Here is a 15,844-nt window from a genome sequence, read left to right as displayed (position 1 = left end):
TTCTCTTCTCCAGGCTGAACAGTACCAGCTTTCTCAGCCTTTCCTCAAAGGAGAGGTATTCCAGTCCCTTCATGATCTTTGTGGCCTTTCATTGAACTTTCTCCAGGACATCCATGCCTCTCTTGCAATGAGGAACCCAGAACTGGACACAGCCCTCCAGGTGTGGGCTCACCAGTGCTGAGTAGGGGGGAAGGATCACCTCCCTCCACCTGCTGGCAATGCTTTGTCAAATGCAACTCAGGATACCATTAGCCTTCTTTGCAGCAAGGGCACATTTATGGTTCATGTTCAGCTCGGTGTGTCTGCCACAACCCCCAGGTTCTCTTCTGCCAAGTTGCTTTCCAGCTGGTCAGTCCCCAGCATATATTGGTGCATGGGGGTGTTCTTCTCCAGGTGCAGGACTTTGCATTTCTTGCCGAACTAACTGTCCTCCCTTAGTGGCTTATATTTTAATAGGCAAAGGAAGTTGCCAGCTGGGCTGAGAGTTCCATGTTGCTGAGGCTTTGTAAATTCTGTATGCCATTAAGGAGCTTGGATGAACTGAAGAACCTTAGTTACTTCTCCAGGTTGGGGATTCAGCTCTGTCTGCTAGTAAAATATGTCCTTTGCTGCAGCTTAGGAAAGAAGGGAAAAAATCTTGGAAATAGATCCAACATTTTCCTCTTCTAAGCATCTCTTATTTTCTGTCCAGATTATTTAACTGTCATAGAAAATTAGGCAGAGAATAGTAGATGATTAGAATAGCTATAAATGCACTTCACTGCCACTGATGTTCTCAAATGCTTTCATTAGTAGCATACTATATCCTCCCCATCTTTTGTAGCTAAATGGTCTATTGTGTCTTGTCATGGGTGCTAATGTTCTTCAGAAAATGTATGAATCCTGATTTTTGTGTGCACAAGCCCTCTTTCAATCTCATAAATATTGTGAACATGACTTTAGTCAGTGAAAGAGCCAGCTTCCCCCAGATTTTACAGATATTATGAAAAAGATAAATGGCTTCAGATGACTTTGGATTGGGGTGGCTTTTTCATCAGGGAAGGATATGGGACATCTTGTTTTCCACCTGCTTTTCAGAAATTTCATCAGAATAAAAAGGTCTTAAGAAGTCTATTAAGAGAATATTTTTCCTCTGGTTTGAAAAACACTGTTCTGTTTCACTTGTGCTTGTAAGGAAGTCTGGTTTTATGAGCCAAGTGTCAGAACTGAAAACCAGGAACTTCTGATAATAATTACGGACTCATAGATTATAAACAAAGTAATTTTTTCATTTTCTGGGCGTCTACTATTTCAGTGGGTATTTAAATCTTTCATTCTAAATAATTCATCCTTTAGCAGGAGAGGTTTAAAGGTGTGGCCTTGATTTTTCTTCAGGAGCTGACAGCTAGAGCACTCTATCCTGCATTGGTAGATCCTTCTTGAAGTCTCTATTCTGTATCTGTTCCGTTAACTCTAGCCTAAAATATTTTTTCATAGACACTTCTCTTTAAATAGCAAGTTGTCATACCCACCACAGGTCCCACAGGAAATTTATGACCACTCTGGACTCGCAGTGCAACAGGTTGAACCTGGTACCATGACCGTTTCACAGTTGTTTTTTTTTTTTTAAATAGCCCTCTGGAGGAGTCTACAGGTGACCCTTGTTCACAATGGATTTTTGTCCAAGAATTAAGAAAAGAAGTACTAAACTTTGAATAATTGTCCAATGGTTGGTTGTATTCTATTTTCTCTTGTTTGATAGGATACATGGAAGTGCGTGGATTCGATGAGGATTTTCTTCTAACTCTCCAGTCGTTTCACATGTCATTTCATGGTGTCATAGAGACAACAGGCTGACAAACTGTGTCTTGGAGAGCATTGTTTCTGCTGGTAGAGCGGCTACAGTTCTATGAGAATGTTGAATATATAGGAGTGCGTGTATTATTTTAAATCAGTGTGCTGGATATGATTGATTTTTAAAAAGCATAGTAGGTCAGGATTACCTCATAGTTATGGATTGTTCATAAACATCTATTTGAGTTGATTTCCTGCTCTATTGTGTCTTTGGTGTAAGTGAAAAGAACAGCTGGAGCACTTGTTTTTGAGATGACACAGATAAAGCATGTGGTGGTACTAACATTTTTTTAAAATTTGATTTTACTGTTTTATGAACCGGGATAGCTTCTCTCGGCCTTTCTCATTTGTATTTCCCAATAATTGTTTCTACCATTGTACTTTAAGGAACTAGTAAGTTAGTTCATCACGTGCCAAATTTAAGATGTCATTCTTTTATTGGATGGATAACAAAAGTCTGAAAACATCTTGCAGTTGTCCAGCTTGCAAATACGATCTGAGAGCATGTTAGCTCAGATGAGCTTGACTTTCTGAATGCATAGCTTCCATTCAGATGGAGAGGCACTGGCTTGGTGGACATTGCCCACTCACAGAAATGTCATTACGGTTAGTTACTGAAAGTTTTCTTGATGCACTGAGTATATGTGTGATTTAATTCATAAATATGTTACCTTCTCATCATCTTAAATCAAGTTAATGTTAGTGTCCACAAGTACAGAAGCAGCCCAAAATCATAGGACCACAGATACTCCCACAGCTTCCACTTCATATTTGCTGGATTTTCTTTTCCCAATTACTTGCTTTGGAAACACAGTTGTGTCATTCTGTGTGATTCACTCTAAGATCAGATTCCTTATAGGGAGTGTCAGATTGTGAAAGAAGCAAATTAATCGTCTTAATTCTTACATGCAATCAAATTGCAAGTGTCCAGTGAGAACCAGGTAGAGACTGTCTGCACAAGGTATATATTATAGTTTTATATATTATATATTGCAGAGCTAGTGTGTCAGTTGTCGTTCCCATAGCAGTCTCTGGAATTGTTATCCAGGGGAATTCAAACACTGAAGTTTGAAATGCATCACTATGGGCAGGTATCTTGAATGGGGAGGGCTAAGTAAGCCTTCAGTGTCAATGATGTACAAAGTTTTGCTTTACTCAAGCATAACTTTCGCTTCAGATGCGCGAAGTGAAAATTCACGGGTGCTTATTATGGCCAACAGTATCTGATGTATTCTTGCTAGGCAAGCTCTTACTATTGAGATAAAAAGCGAAAAGAATTATTGAGGATATGTGATTTTACAGAACAGCTGGATTGATGAAAATGTTGCATTAATCTCCTAACAATCAGTTCCCATGCACGTGGGATTACAAATGAAGCAGTCTTTCATCAGCATAGCTTTCTCCTGCTGTGTGATTCTCATATGTCCAATTTAATTGAAAAATGCATTTTCCTGAGTAGTGCTACCTAGGCAGGGTTCCAGTCCTTTCACTGTTCTGCTTCCTTCTATTAGATCATGCATATGAAAAATGGTCTAAAACCTATCAGTATAGCTCATATCCCGTGTAATGAATATATTCGTTAAATTTAATAAATGCATCTCTTTAGAATACTTACACAACCCAGGATACATTTGGCCTATCAAGTACTAAAATTGCAGTTAATAAATAGGCAAAATATTTGGAGCAGATGCTGCAGAATTCAAGTTTGGCAAATTCTGATTTAAACTATTATAAGCGAGTCAAGCTGAAAATGCTCTTTTTTGGCCAAGGGAGTCAGGGGCAACGAATTAATGTACAGATTTACATATTTTTATGGATTGTTTAGTGATTCCCAAGCTGCCTCTAAGTTCAGTACACATCAAAAATTGTTGTGGTATTTGTACTCTGACCTTTAGAAGTGTTTCTAGAAAATGATGACTGACTGACTTTTTTCAGGTGTTAGAAAGTGGTAGAGTTTTAGGTTCTACTGCAGTTTTGAGTTTTACTGTGCATTATAAGGTAGATAAATAAATCTGATCATTTTTATCAGTAAATAAGACTGATAAATAATTGATAAATAATTATTTTCAGAAGACAATAAATTCCATAGCAGTTTTTCATATAAATGCTTTTTTTTAGGGCAGTTTCACTTACAAGCCTTATAACCTATTTATTTAGGATGGAAAGGTACTTGGCTTTTTCTTCTCCGCAGAAGACTGAGGAAGAATAATGAATGCTGATTCATCTGGCAGAAATGTCAGTGATGACTGGGGGGAGCTGTTTATTTGTTTTAATTTAAACTCGTCAGCCTATTTTGAAGCACTTAATGATATGTTAATTTGGAATTAAAGATGGAGTTAAAATTAAACCTGGGGAATTTGTCACAGTGCCTTTTGTGGATCAGGATGATGACATACAATGTATGTTCTTGATTACAGTGTAGAGTTTCAATTCAATTTTTTCCCCAAGTGTTTTTTAATATTCCCTCATCTACCTTGATGTTAGGTTGCCATCATCTTACCTGGAGAGGAACTTCCCATATGCTAAAACTGAGAGATCCTAATGTTGAAAACTTAGGGCCCAGTGTACAAAAAAACCTGTTTCATTCAGAATTTTTATCCAAAAGAGTGCCATAACATGGAAGTAGGATTTTTTGCATTTTTATCCAGAGCTTTTGAGGCTATGAATGATGAATTATTTTTCTGAGACAGTATTACTAATTTAACCAAATTGAATGAGGAGAGTGTGAGAGGGAAGGAAGAAGACCACAGAAATGGACAAAAAGGCTTGAAGCTGTGAAAGAGAAGAGCAGGGTCTTTACTTTCTGTTTAATAACTCTTTTTCAGAGATAACACAAGTTTCTGGTTTTGGACTTAATTTATCCCACAAACTTCCTTTAATACTCTCTGCTTTGAACTGAAGGGGGAAATGCAGTCATTAATCAGATGACTGACTGTTAAATATTAAAAAAATTATAAATGTGCTTACATCCGTAGCCATATATTGATATTTAATTTTAGTTAATAACTAATTTATATAGCTGTCAGATAGCTAAGGGTCTGTAGTAATTATAATATTCTTTCACTGATGGTAAAGAGTGTCATAGCAGCCTTCTTACAAAATTAGACAAAATTTCAAGCCCTTGAGTTTCATAGCAGGCTGCAAAAATGAGAGAGGATGATTCTGGTTCTTCCTTGATGGAGTGGAAATTCTTATGAACCTTTGCTCAAAGCTTTCTGCAATTGCATAGCCGTGTACAAAACCAAATTTTCATTGAAGTCCATCCCTAATGAAAAAGACACTTAGGTCATATTGAAATTAATCATTACGTGGTAATAAATGTTTTCCTGAATTGGATCTTCCAAGCTTTCTTATGCTTTGAACACTGTTTACTACCAGAAAACTTGTTATACCATGATCTACTGTCAAAAGGTGAATTGCTCTGTGTATGAGTTAAACATCTTTGGGTTTTTTTGTAGTTTAAGAGAAATGCTGTGCAACGCAAATGTAACTAAAATATTATATGTACTTGCTTACAGGAGGAGACTCATTTGGGTTGTTCTTATGATGTGATTTGGGACATGTTGAAATCTACATAAGCTGAAAGAGCAGAAGTGGCAAGAAATGGGAAAGAAATGGAAGTGATAAAGTTGTGATTTTTTAAAAAAACATTAGAAGCATGTTCTTTTCAGTATGGTTCTAAATATTGCAGCTATTCTTAAGTTCAGAGGTGTATTTCTTATAAAGTTTGGTGTTTAGGCAACAGGGTATTGTCTAAGGCTATGGGATGGTTGTTCTCTTACTAACTTGTAGGATAAATTTCTTAGGTCAGCTGTTTCATAATACCTTAAGTGTTCATTTTCTGAGAACTTGAAAAAGTCTTTTCACCTTATTGAACAAGATTTTCATACACGTAAGAAATTTCTGAAATCTGAAAAACTACTGCTGCTACTTACTCTTGCCCTAGTGGTGATGTCTCTTAAAGGATGGAAAATAAGAACTATGAAATACTGTTTTCCATGGTTCTTGCTCTTTCAGTCTCAGTTTAACCCTGAGAGTGTGACATATTGGACTGTTAAAGTTTCCGTATAAGACCACCTGTGGCCTGATTTCACGGGCTAACCAGGAGAAGAGAAGAAAGCTTAAATCTAATAGAGTGGTCACATTTCTCTGTCAGCATGGATCTGAGCATTGCAGGTTGGGCCCATTTCCAGTATTTTGCAGTAATGATTTAGCATATCTCTCTTTTATCATCATCTTCAAAGCAGGCAGCAAAGCCAGTCTCACACCTTCCAGTAGGCAGGTCACTTTCAATAAAGTTCTCATCAGAGTTGCTCTCTAAATTATGTTTGACTTGTACTATACAAATGAATTAGTTCAACACTGAATACCACGTAATTGTGTTTTGCAGCTTGGTAATGTTATAATTATGACATCTAGTAGTATGTAACATTATAATCTTATAATGCTTGATTCAGCAAAACACCTTAGAATAATAACATACTTGAAATTCAGTGGAGCTTAACTCTTTGTGGTAAGGCACAGACTTCAGTGTGATTAAATTTAAGCACATGCTTGAAATTTCCTCTGACTTGGGCAGAGGCTGGAGGAAATACCCATGGTATTTTCTGGTATATTCTTTCACCTCAGAGGAGGAACTCCTACTTGATGAAAGAAATTTCATATATGAAACACATATATGGGTTATACAGGTGACTTAACTACTTTTCAACTCTGTAGAAATTACATTCATCGCAGGTACAGAAAGCCCTTTGAACCGTAAGTGTTACCTCTCTAAAACCCTTACTTGTGCTACTAACACTTTGTATTTTGGAGTTCCCGACATAAACCCTTATTTACAACATGTCTCAGTAGAAGTGGCTTGTGGGGAAATACAAGCACTTGCTGAATGTGAAATGCATCTGTTCATTTGCATCAAGTTTGTGGAAGTGCTACTGGCGTAACTGTGGGTTACCAGTATGCTGTCAGTTTATGTAAGAACTCTAATATAAATGCAGATGTACAGGTAAATAATGTTTTGGTTTTGTTTTGGTTTAAAGTATTCACCAAGGCAAAACCTTTAAGGAGGTCTTGTTTTCATATTTAGCCGTTTGGGGGAGTTTTGATTCATACAGCTGACAATGCAGACATTGAAATTTAGTTAAAACCTGACTGCATTACATCAGTGCAAATCCTTTAGGCACATGCTCATGGTGAAGATTATGAACAGTGACATATTGAATTAGTCCATAAGGTAGGCGTACAACTGAAAGCTGCATCTAAACATGTTACCTCTTATCACATGCGCTGTAATAAATGATTGTGTAAGTGTTCCTAGTGAATCCAAATTGTGACATACAGCATATGCATGATTTAAACTGTCTTCAAACTGTTGTAAGATAATATGTGTGCACGTGCAAATGAAGTTACTGCTGTGACTCAAGCACTCTGTAATTTCTGCCATTAAGAAGAATAGGGAGGTTGCTGTCACTTTATAATTTTGTCATTTTGTGAACGTATGCTTAAAAACAACCATAACTTTGGGAAAAACGTGTTCTGTTCAGACTGAATGGTCACGGATAAGATGATGAGTATGAGGCAATAGGACTCTCCATTTGTACCAATTTATTTGAGCTGGTTCCCAAACCTGTATTGAATCAATATATAATCTATCATGTAGATGTCATTTTACAAAGGAAATTTGCTGTTGGGTCAAAAGTATGACATGTAGTTTGATGGTGTCTTAATTAGTAGTAGATGGTGGTTTGGATGCACTTTGTTTCTAATATGGTTTAAGACCTTAAATGGCTTTATAGAACTTTGAAAATTACAATTGCCAGTTTTAAAGCTACTTTTCAAGTAAATTCAAAAGTCCTGCACATAATAGTGATTACAGAGCCTTTCATCTAGTAGATAGGCTCCTTGAAAAGAAAACACCACAAACAAATATTATAATCACTTTTGGAAATTTTAAATAATGAACTATGAACTAGATAAAAATGATGGTTTGCAAGATAACTATTGCATTGCTGGTTTTCCTGGGCAACAAGTGGAACTGTTCCGCATTTTCTGTCATTATAGCTATGCCAGGTAAGGGCTGAGGTAAGTATGCCTCAGTCCAACATTTGAAACAATGTTGTATGCCAATAAAAAGTAGATAAACTTACAAAATAGAATGGTTTTTGCCACTCTTAAGACTCCATCACCTCTGGGATTTGTCATGGTATCTTTGCTAGTACAGTTTTCCTTGCAAAGCTTTACAAGTGGAAGTGTGGTCTAGGGCCACTGTGGACAAAAGGCTTCTAACAATCCAGCATACACAAGAAGATTCTGTAATAAATTTTCTTTCTTTTTCTCTGCTCCTTCTTTGCTTTTGGCTCTGTGTGTGTCTGTGGGATAAGAGAATAGTCTTGAAAGGAGGTTGTAGTGGTATTACCCTCCTATCTAGTTCCCCAAACATAATTCACTTCAATTTTTCTAAATGCTGTTGTTGAGTAGTAATGACCCATGGGGAGATGCCTGCAACGAGCCTAGGAAGGAGTGAAACTTCCTTAGAGATGATAAGTCTGAGAAACGTTTTATTTAAGTACCAGAAAATGAGCCTGTGTCTCATCCTGGGAAAGGAAGGGTTTGGGTGACTGAAGGATAACTTTGGGTGCCTGAAAGTGAAGCAGTATTTGTGCACTCTCACACCAAATCCAGAGCTGCTGAGAGGTTTGAGGTCCCAACTGAGCATGGGTTTCTCCCAAGGTCATGGTTGCTCTTGAGCACATGCTTTCAGAGGGACAGAAAGTTTTGACATCCTCTTATTCTTCACAATGGCAGGACTTAGCAGAATGCTACAAGGAGATAACGAGCTGAGAAACAACAAGTTTATTATAGGAAGATTACCATGGAGTTTTTGTCCTGTTGGTTTGACAGGAGATGAAATTTTGAAGAGCATCCTAGAATCTCTCTGTTTTCGGCACCTAATAATGAAGATACTCACCACACAAAGAAAACTCCTGAAACATGCACATCCTAGCCTCCAGCTGTGTCTGTCCTCCCTGCTTATTTAGGGAATTGTCTTCTGCAGGGTGGGGGAAGTGGTTGGCAACTGTGAACAAAGGAGGGAATACTGTATCGATGGGTAACAGTGAGGCTGTGTGGCTTTCTATTAGCGTAACTGATGATTCAAGTAGCCATCAATACTCGGAACAAAATCAGCGCTGAAAAATTGATCTTGGACTTTGCCAGCTAGTGTCAATAACTGGAAATCCTAGGGCAAACTTCTTTAGCAGTTCAGAGATTGAAACAAGTGTTTGCAAATCATTTACTCAGTGCAGACAAGCTGCCTCAGTCTGATGGACTCCAGCACAGTTTCTAAGCCAGGCACTTCCAATTTCTCACTATCATTCAGTGTCTGATTCATCATGTCAGATGGGCTTGATTAATTTTGGCCATTGTTTGCCTCCTTGTAAAATGGATGCGATCATAATCTGCTCTTTGTAATATCTGTCCGCCTCGCTTGAGCTATTGTGCGGGTCAGTTAATGTCCGTGCTGTGTGCCACAGCTGAATGGGAAACAATGGAGCCTGCAAGCACCAGCAACGACATGCTCCCAGTTGGGTAGCGTTGGCAGAGAGACTTTGTGTACGCATCCCTCCGAGCCTTAGGGATTTTAGATATAATCACGGTATCATGATGGGAGTTGGATGTCCCTCTCTGTCAGCCTGGCAGGCCCAGCCGTGCCTGTGCTGCGGCCTCCCCCCAAGCGCCGTGCCAACCCAGCTCCTCTGCTGCCAGAGCTCAGGTCCTTCTCCCTCTGCTCCTTCCCCTCCATGCACTATTTGTCCCTTTCCAAGGGCAGGAGCAGTCCGCAGGTAATGCGGAGTGCATCGGCAGCAGGGAACAGACAGGAGTTGTGGAGGATTTGCACTCCCCAGGGAAAAGGGGTGACTGGGGCACAGCACCCCCAGCGCTGCTCCCTGCCATCACTGCATGGGTTACAGCTCTCCACAGCTGCTCCATACGATCCTCTGGAGATGGGGAGGACATTGGGAACAAGGGGAACTGTACCCCAAACCCCTTCTGGTTCTTGAGTCTGAAAGGCTTGCAGGCACTAAGATGCTTGGCTGTACTTTAATATTCACTTTCCTGTGGTCTGTGATGACTTAATATTATAACATGCTCAACTGGTATCACCCGTGGCTCCCTGCAAGGCCCTTGGACACCAGACTTTTTGCTCAGGCCACTAACATCCAACTCCTTTTTTTGTAAAGTCTCTTCATCCCTAGCTAATGAAAACCAACAACTGTACTGTGATACAATGTCTGCTCAGAATATCAAGGTGCTTCACCTGTCTCTTCTCTGATACAAGGAGACACTTTAATTTGGTAAAGGATTAGTGTAAGTGCAGTGGGGAGACAAAAATAGGACTTGCCTTCCATGCTAAAGATTTATTAGGTACCTTATAAAATAATACTGTTTTCAATAAAATGAGCATGAAGGGAAAAACAATTCAGTGTTACATAGGCTTTCTCTACTGTTCTAGTAAGTCATTCTAATGAACAAATTAAATCACAGAATTAAACTTTATATACACATTAGGCTTACTGTCTACTAAAGCAATTGCTGTTTAAACAGGAAAATGTGTTTTAAAACATTGTTTTATAAGATTCAGGAGCTGTGTTTGCCCCAGGGCTGAGGTTACAACTTGTTTAGTTTGGTGTTCTGAATTTGGCGTAGTAATAGGGTAGCAGAGAGTTGTGTCAACTATATCAAGGTGGTCTTTAAGAAAAGTATGCAGAGCAGAGCCCTACTACATCATCGCTGATAAAGGCACTGAAGCAGTGCTAACTCTAATCCTTGTGACTTGGTGAGGAGCCTTACCAAGGGCTGCTGCATGGGTGCAGTGTACTTCTGTGGTGGTACAGCCTGGTGTAAAGTTGGGAGGGAAATAACATTCAGAAGATTTTACTGAGGGGTCTGAACCTCTGGTGTGTATAGAAATTTAGATGCCCTTTCTTGCTGATGATACTGGGAAATAAGTGAGCCCCTACAGAGTGACATAAAGGGTCTAGCAGTAGGGTGGTGATTCCTGTCCCTGAACTGCTACAGGGTTCAGATATGGGTGGGAAGCAGGACAGTCAGGGCGTCCTTAACAAAGTGGAGAGAAGCCAGACTTAATAAAAGCTTTTGTATCATCAACTGTCATGTGTGCTCACGTGTGCGAGCACTTGCACTCTGGTAAGGTAACTTCTATAGTCTTCCATTCTGAACTGTTTAGCTCTGTAACTCTGTAACATCTGCTTACTGATTACATTGGTGTGTTATTAGCAATTATATATCTTCATAGCGATTGCTTGCTTACTTGAATGTGCTCTTGTGCACCACTCCCTCAAAGAACTTGCAAATAGCATGTTGCTCCTACAAAAAAAAATGGCAATGAAAGGGGAGATTAAGAGTAGGTGAACTCTGATGTTTGAAGGGAGTTGGAGTAATGAAGCACACACCCCCTCCAAACATATTTTTAACGCTGAGTTGAACAGTCTGTTCTATACACCTGATGGAGCTGAAATGTGCTTTGATTGTTCTCACCTTGCTTCAAGTAAAAAAACAAACAAACAAAAAACCCAACCTAGATAATGCTGTACAGCCGTAGGTCCTGGTTGCTTGTACAATAATTTGCCTACAGCTGTCTATTACTAAAGATTTTTAGCAAATAACTACTTCAGTAATTTGGTGAAGTTATACGTGCTAAAAGAGCAAATGTTTCTTCAGATTCAGTGTGTTGTAGTAAGCCTAATTTAATACAGTGACCGTTGTGGTGATCTAGGATTTAAGAACTGTGATGAGCTTTGATAGTGAGCATTTAGGAGGAAGGGGAAATAACAAAGACATTCCTTCCTGTAGGTTTCTCACATGTTGACTTCTGGCAACGTGTTGAGTTGAAGATTTATGCTTCTTTTAAAAGTGGTGGAGAAGAGTCCAGGGACTTGTAAAGCACAGACCTGTGATCTGTTATGTGGTGGAAATGTGGGTAGGAAATGGTATTGAATAATTCTGGTTGATGTTTCAAAAAAAATGCCTGCCTTATCAGCAGTGCTCATCACAGAGTTTTGACTATCCCAAGCCTTTATGTTCTTCTTTATCACAAAAAACTAGAATCTCGTAACAGTAAATTATTACTTTAATAGCATTGGAAATATGTCCTCGGAAATGCCGGCTCTTTTAGATAATTTCTGTGTTGAAATTTCCTTGCAGATGAATTACTTCAGAAAGAGCAAAACTATTCTGATGATGTTTTGGCCAACATGATCAGCGAACCCAGAATCAGCTATGGAAATGATGCTCTCATGCCTTCACTGACAGAAACTAAGACCACAGTTGAACTTCTTCCAGTGGATGGAGAGTTCAGCCTAGATGACCTTCAGCCATGGCATCCCTTTGGTGTTGATTCTGTTCCAGCCAATACTGAAAATGAAGGTATGTACAGTAGGGGGAGAAATCACAGAATAGTTTGAGTTAAGCTTTGTGATTTATCTTCATGTTGTTCCCTGAAAATTTACATCTTTCTGACGTAAGCAGGACAGAGGTTCTCAAATGTTTAGAACTGGTCTGCTGTGTCTCTGATAGAACAGAAAATCCTGACTAAAATTTGGAATTTAGACACACCATAAATTTCAGTGTTGAGCGAGCTTTGCTTTAAAAACAAATAAAATAAATTCCAGCAAATTATGAGTGATAGTCTTATAAAATACATGATGATGAGGTAAGGGAGATAGATAAGTTGTTAGATTTGTGCCATGATGAAATGAGTGGTTTAGTTAAGGAAGAGCTTTTTATTTGCTGGTATGAAAATGATTACAGAACCATCACAATCCTAGCATAAGCGTTGATTTTTTTTTTTTTTTTCCCCCCCCACCACTGCCACTGGTTCTCTGGAATGTACTGCAGAAATGTTCCTGTATACTCAGCAAAGCAACTGGCTGATGAAAACTTTTTTCCTGAGGAGCATTTTATGTTGCTCATGGACTAATTTATTGAAGTGACTGCATAAAACTTTAATAATTTATGTATGATCTGGGATTGGTAGTTTACTTAGGTGCCAGAGCCAATTAATCAGAAACCCGAGGGACTTTGATCATGTCATTCAATTTCCTCCTACTGTGTTTGCTTTCCTTTATCATTTAAACTCTACCATCATTAGCGATAAGTTAATAGTAAAAGTTTGTTACAACAAAGCAGAAGTAGATTTACAGAGGCTGAAGCTATAGAAGTCTTTTTTCAGGTAAATTTGTGTTTTGTGGATCTGTGATTCGTAGCTGAACTGCACAGACATCCAGAAGTCTTTTGAAACCACTGGCTTAGGCTATACCTGCTCTCAGAATGAGTTTTGAGACTAACCTTATACAGTTACTCTCACTCCAGCATGATGCGTGACTGTGGGCAGCTGGGTGCTTGGGAGATGGAACATGGGATGTTGGTGTGGATTTGTCAAGTCCAGTGTTGGTGCCAAGTGAAATCAGTGGAGTCAAAACCAGTTTTGTGATCAAAGTGGGTTGTCCCCAGGAGTCAGCGTAAGATCGGGTGAAAGACAAGACATGGCTAGGATCTGAGCACAGGTCAACAAATCAGTGAGGCAGAAGTATACCAGTTTCGAGGGGAAGAAGAGAGGCTGGTCAGGAGTGGGGCTAAAATGAGACTGCCAGGGAGTTAGCAGTACGGGTAGGGACCAAGAAAAAGAGCAGAGAGCTGGAGCAAACTCAGTGAACTGGGCAATAGCAAGAACCAGAAGACAGGAGATGGTCACAAGGGTTCCAGATGTGTCTGGAGGGCACTTGCAGCCAAGTGATGTGCTGAGTGGCCAAGAGCAGCTGGGTGGATTACGTCAGGTGCTGGCGAGTAGTACAAAGGGCTGACCAGGCTGGCAGGCTACACTTCAATTTCCTGGGGAATCAGCTGCAGCTTGCTATAGCACATGTGTCAAGGCTGTCCGCCAGGAGCAAGCCCCAATCCGGCTGGTAGTGTCTGTCCTGCAGGAATTTTCCAGTACAGCTCTTGCTGCAGTTTTCCCATAGCTGAGGCATACAGGGCATCAGTTTCTATACCTGCTGCCTGCTTTCATGAAACTTGCAAGGGGGGATTTAATTACTGTTGAAGTCTGTCCTCCCAGCTTTCCTTTTACTGATTTCAGTCACCAAGTTCAGAAGTCATTAGGTAGACAGGTGCACCCAGACATACCCACAGTTTAAACACACAAGCCTTTTTTTCCTTCAGAAACCTGGCTAAGCTCAGAATTTAATAATGAAAGGTACATACTACAATGTGACGCTGAATTCCCATAGGCAAGTATATTGAGCATGGTTCTCCTTTTAAAATGTGTAACAGCAAATAAGCAAAAAAAACTCCCCTGCCTTGAATAACATACTGTTTAATTATGAATCCTGTGTATTTTATTGCACTACACTTTGCTGCAGCATTCCTTAATGTTTACTGTGGGAACATCTTTTAACTTTCATGCCTGTAAGTTGTTGGGGTTTAGGTGTTTTTTTGATATCGGGATTGTATTTGTCATGAAGTTACTGCAGCAAACAATGCTGTTAGGCCAACCATTATTAGCGCTTAAGTACGCACAGTTAGAAATAAAAATATTTGATGCCTTAAACCTCTTCAAGTCCTTCTTGTTTCTCATTATAGTTCTGTCATCTACCCAAACCAGAATGTTGTTAATGTGATAGTGCCTACAATACCTTCTCTCTTTAGATACCCTCTCTGTACTTTTGCTGTAGTATCAAAGGGGAATTTCACAGCCTCATCTTTTCCCTTTGTGTTTGTCTCACACCTCTTTGTTCCAGAAACCCAGGACTAACTGTGCCATTTGTCCTCACTTCCCATGCCTGTTTTCTTCCATGGCTATGGTCTAATCTCAGGCTTTGTCTAAATTGCTTCCAAAAACATGTGTCTGTCTTGTTATTATATGCTTTGGAAGTAGCAAGAGGTAAATAACAACTGACACAATTTTCTCATTCTCTTTTTTCCTCTCCCTCTTCACTGAAGGTTTTTTTTGCATAGTCTGTTTTTCACACAGTAAGTTCTCCTTATGCAGGGAGGTTTTCATATTTTATGCAGTACTGAGCAAGTCACTGCTGTTTCTTAACAAATAACCATAGACCAAAAAAGGTATAAGTTCAAAAATCATGTGATAGAGAAACCTCAAAATACTGTAGAGTAACCATTGCAGTATTAGGGATAGTCAGCATCTCTTGCTGCTGGAAGGTGCTGAGCATGCCAGCAAAGGTCAGAGAACTGAGCATCTCAGCTCCCATTTACTTGGGTGAGGGCTGAGGGTAGTCAGCACCATCAGGAAAATCACAGCATGTTCCATGTGAACAGCCTGGCATCTGGGAAATCTGCTGAGGGGTTGGTCCAGCAGATTTAACAGAGACTACCAGAGGAGTTTAAGATGGCAAGCAAGTTACTAGTTCAGTTGTTGATACTGTTTTGGTCTACTTTGAAAGCTGAAGTCAACTTTTTTAAAACTCTGCTGAACACAAATCCGGAGTGCTCTCAGCTCGGCTTATGCAAGTAGGTTCCTAGGTAGAATGAGAGTCCTGACTTCATCACTGCTAAGAGCTGTTGCACTGTATAAGCAATAGTTTTCTTCAGTCCTGAGCAGACACACCAGGTAAATCACTGACCTCAGTGCAGTTTGCGTTACTGTCAAAACAGAGTTCTAATGGGAGTGCTGACATCTGAGAGGCAACTGAACAGATCCTGGAGCTGACTAGGTTAAGACCTGGGATCCTACCCCCTCTGGCACAGCCACAGCGAGGGGACTTGTTTTTAATTAACCATTCAGGGATTGCTTAAACCAAAACGGGATTGTGGGAGAAGTGGAAGGAAATGCAGCCATTAAGTCTTTGTTTCAAAGTATCCGGTATTCTGCGTACAAGCAATGAAGTTGAAATACTACAAAAAATACCTTAATTTTGTCATTAGTTCCCATGCCTGTTTTCTTCCATGGCCATGATCTAATCCCAGGTTTCAC

At 39.6% G+C, this 15,844-nt stretch overlaps 1 protein-coding gene across 2 annotated transcripts in view; it reads left to right on the top strand.

Moving 5' to 3' along the window:
• Nucleotides 1–15,844, top strand: part of APP (amyloid beta precursor protein) — a 228,210-nt gene that overhangs the window by 186,370 nt on the left and 25,996 nt on the right. For both annotated transcript variants that reach the window (XM_074858131.1, XM_074858130.1), the window contains one exon: nt 12,058–12,279. In XM_074858131.1, the coding sequence (XP_074714232.1) occupies nt 12,058–12,279 (222 nt within the window). The remainder of the gene's footprint in view (nt 1–12,057; nt 12,280–15,844) is intronic.

Source organism: Strix uralensis, chromosome 2, assembly GCF_047716275.1.
Source record: "Strix uralensis isolate ZFMK-TIS-50842 chromosome 2, bStrUra1, whole genome shotgun sequence".
Taxonomy (NCBI): Eukaryota; Metazoa; Chordata; class Aves; order Strigiformes; family Strigidae; genus Strix; species Strix uralensis.
This window is presented reverse-complemented; position numbering and strand designations above follow the sequence as displayed.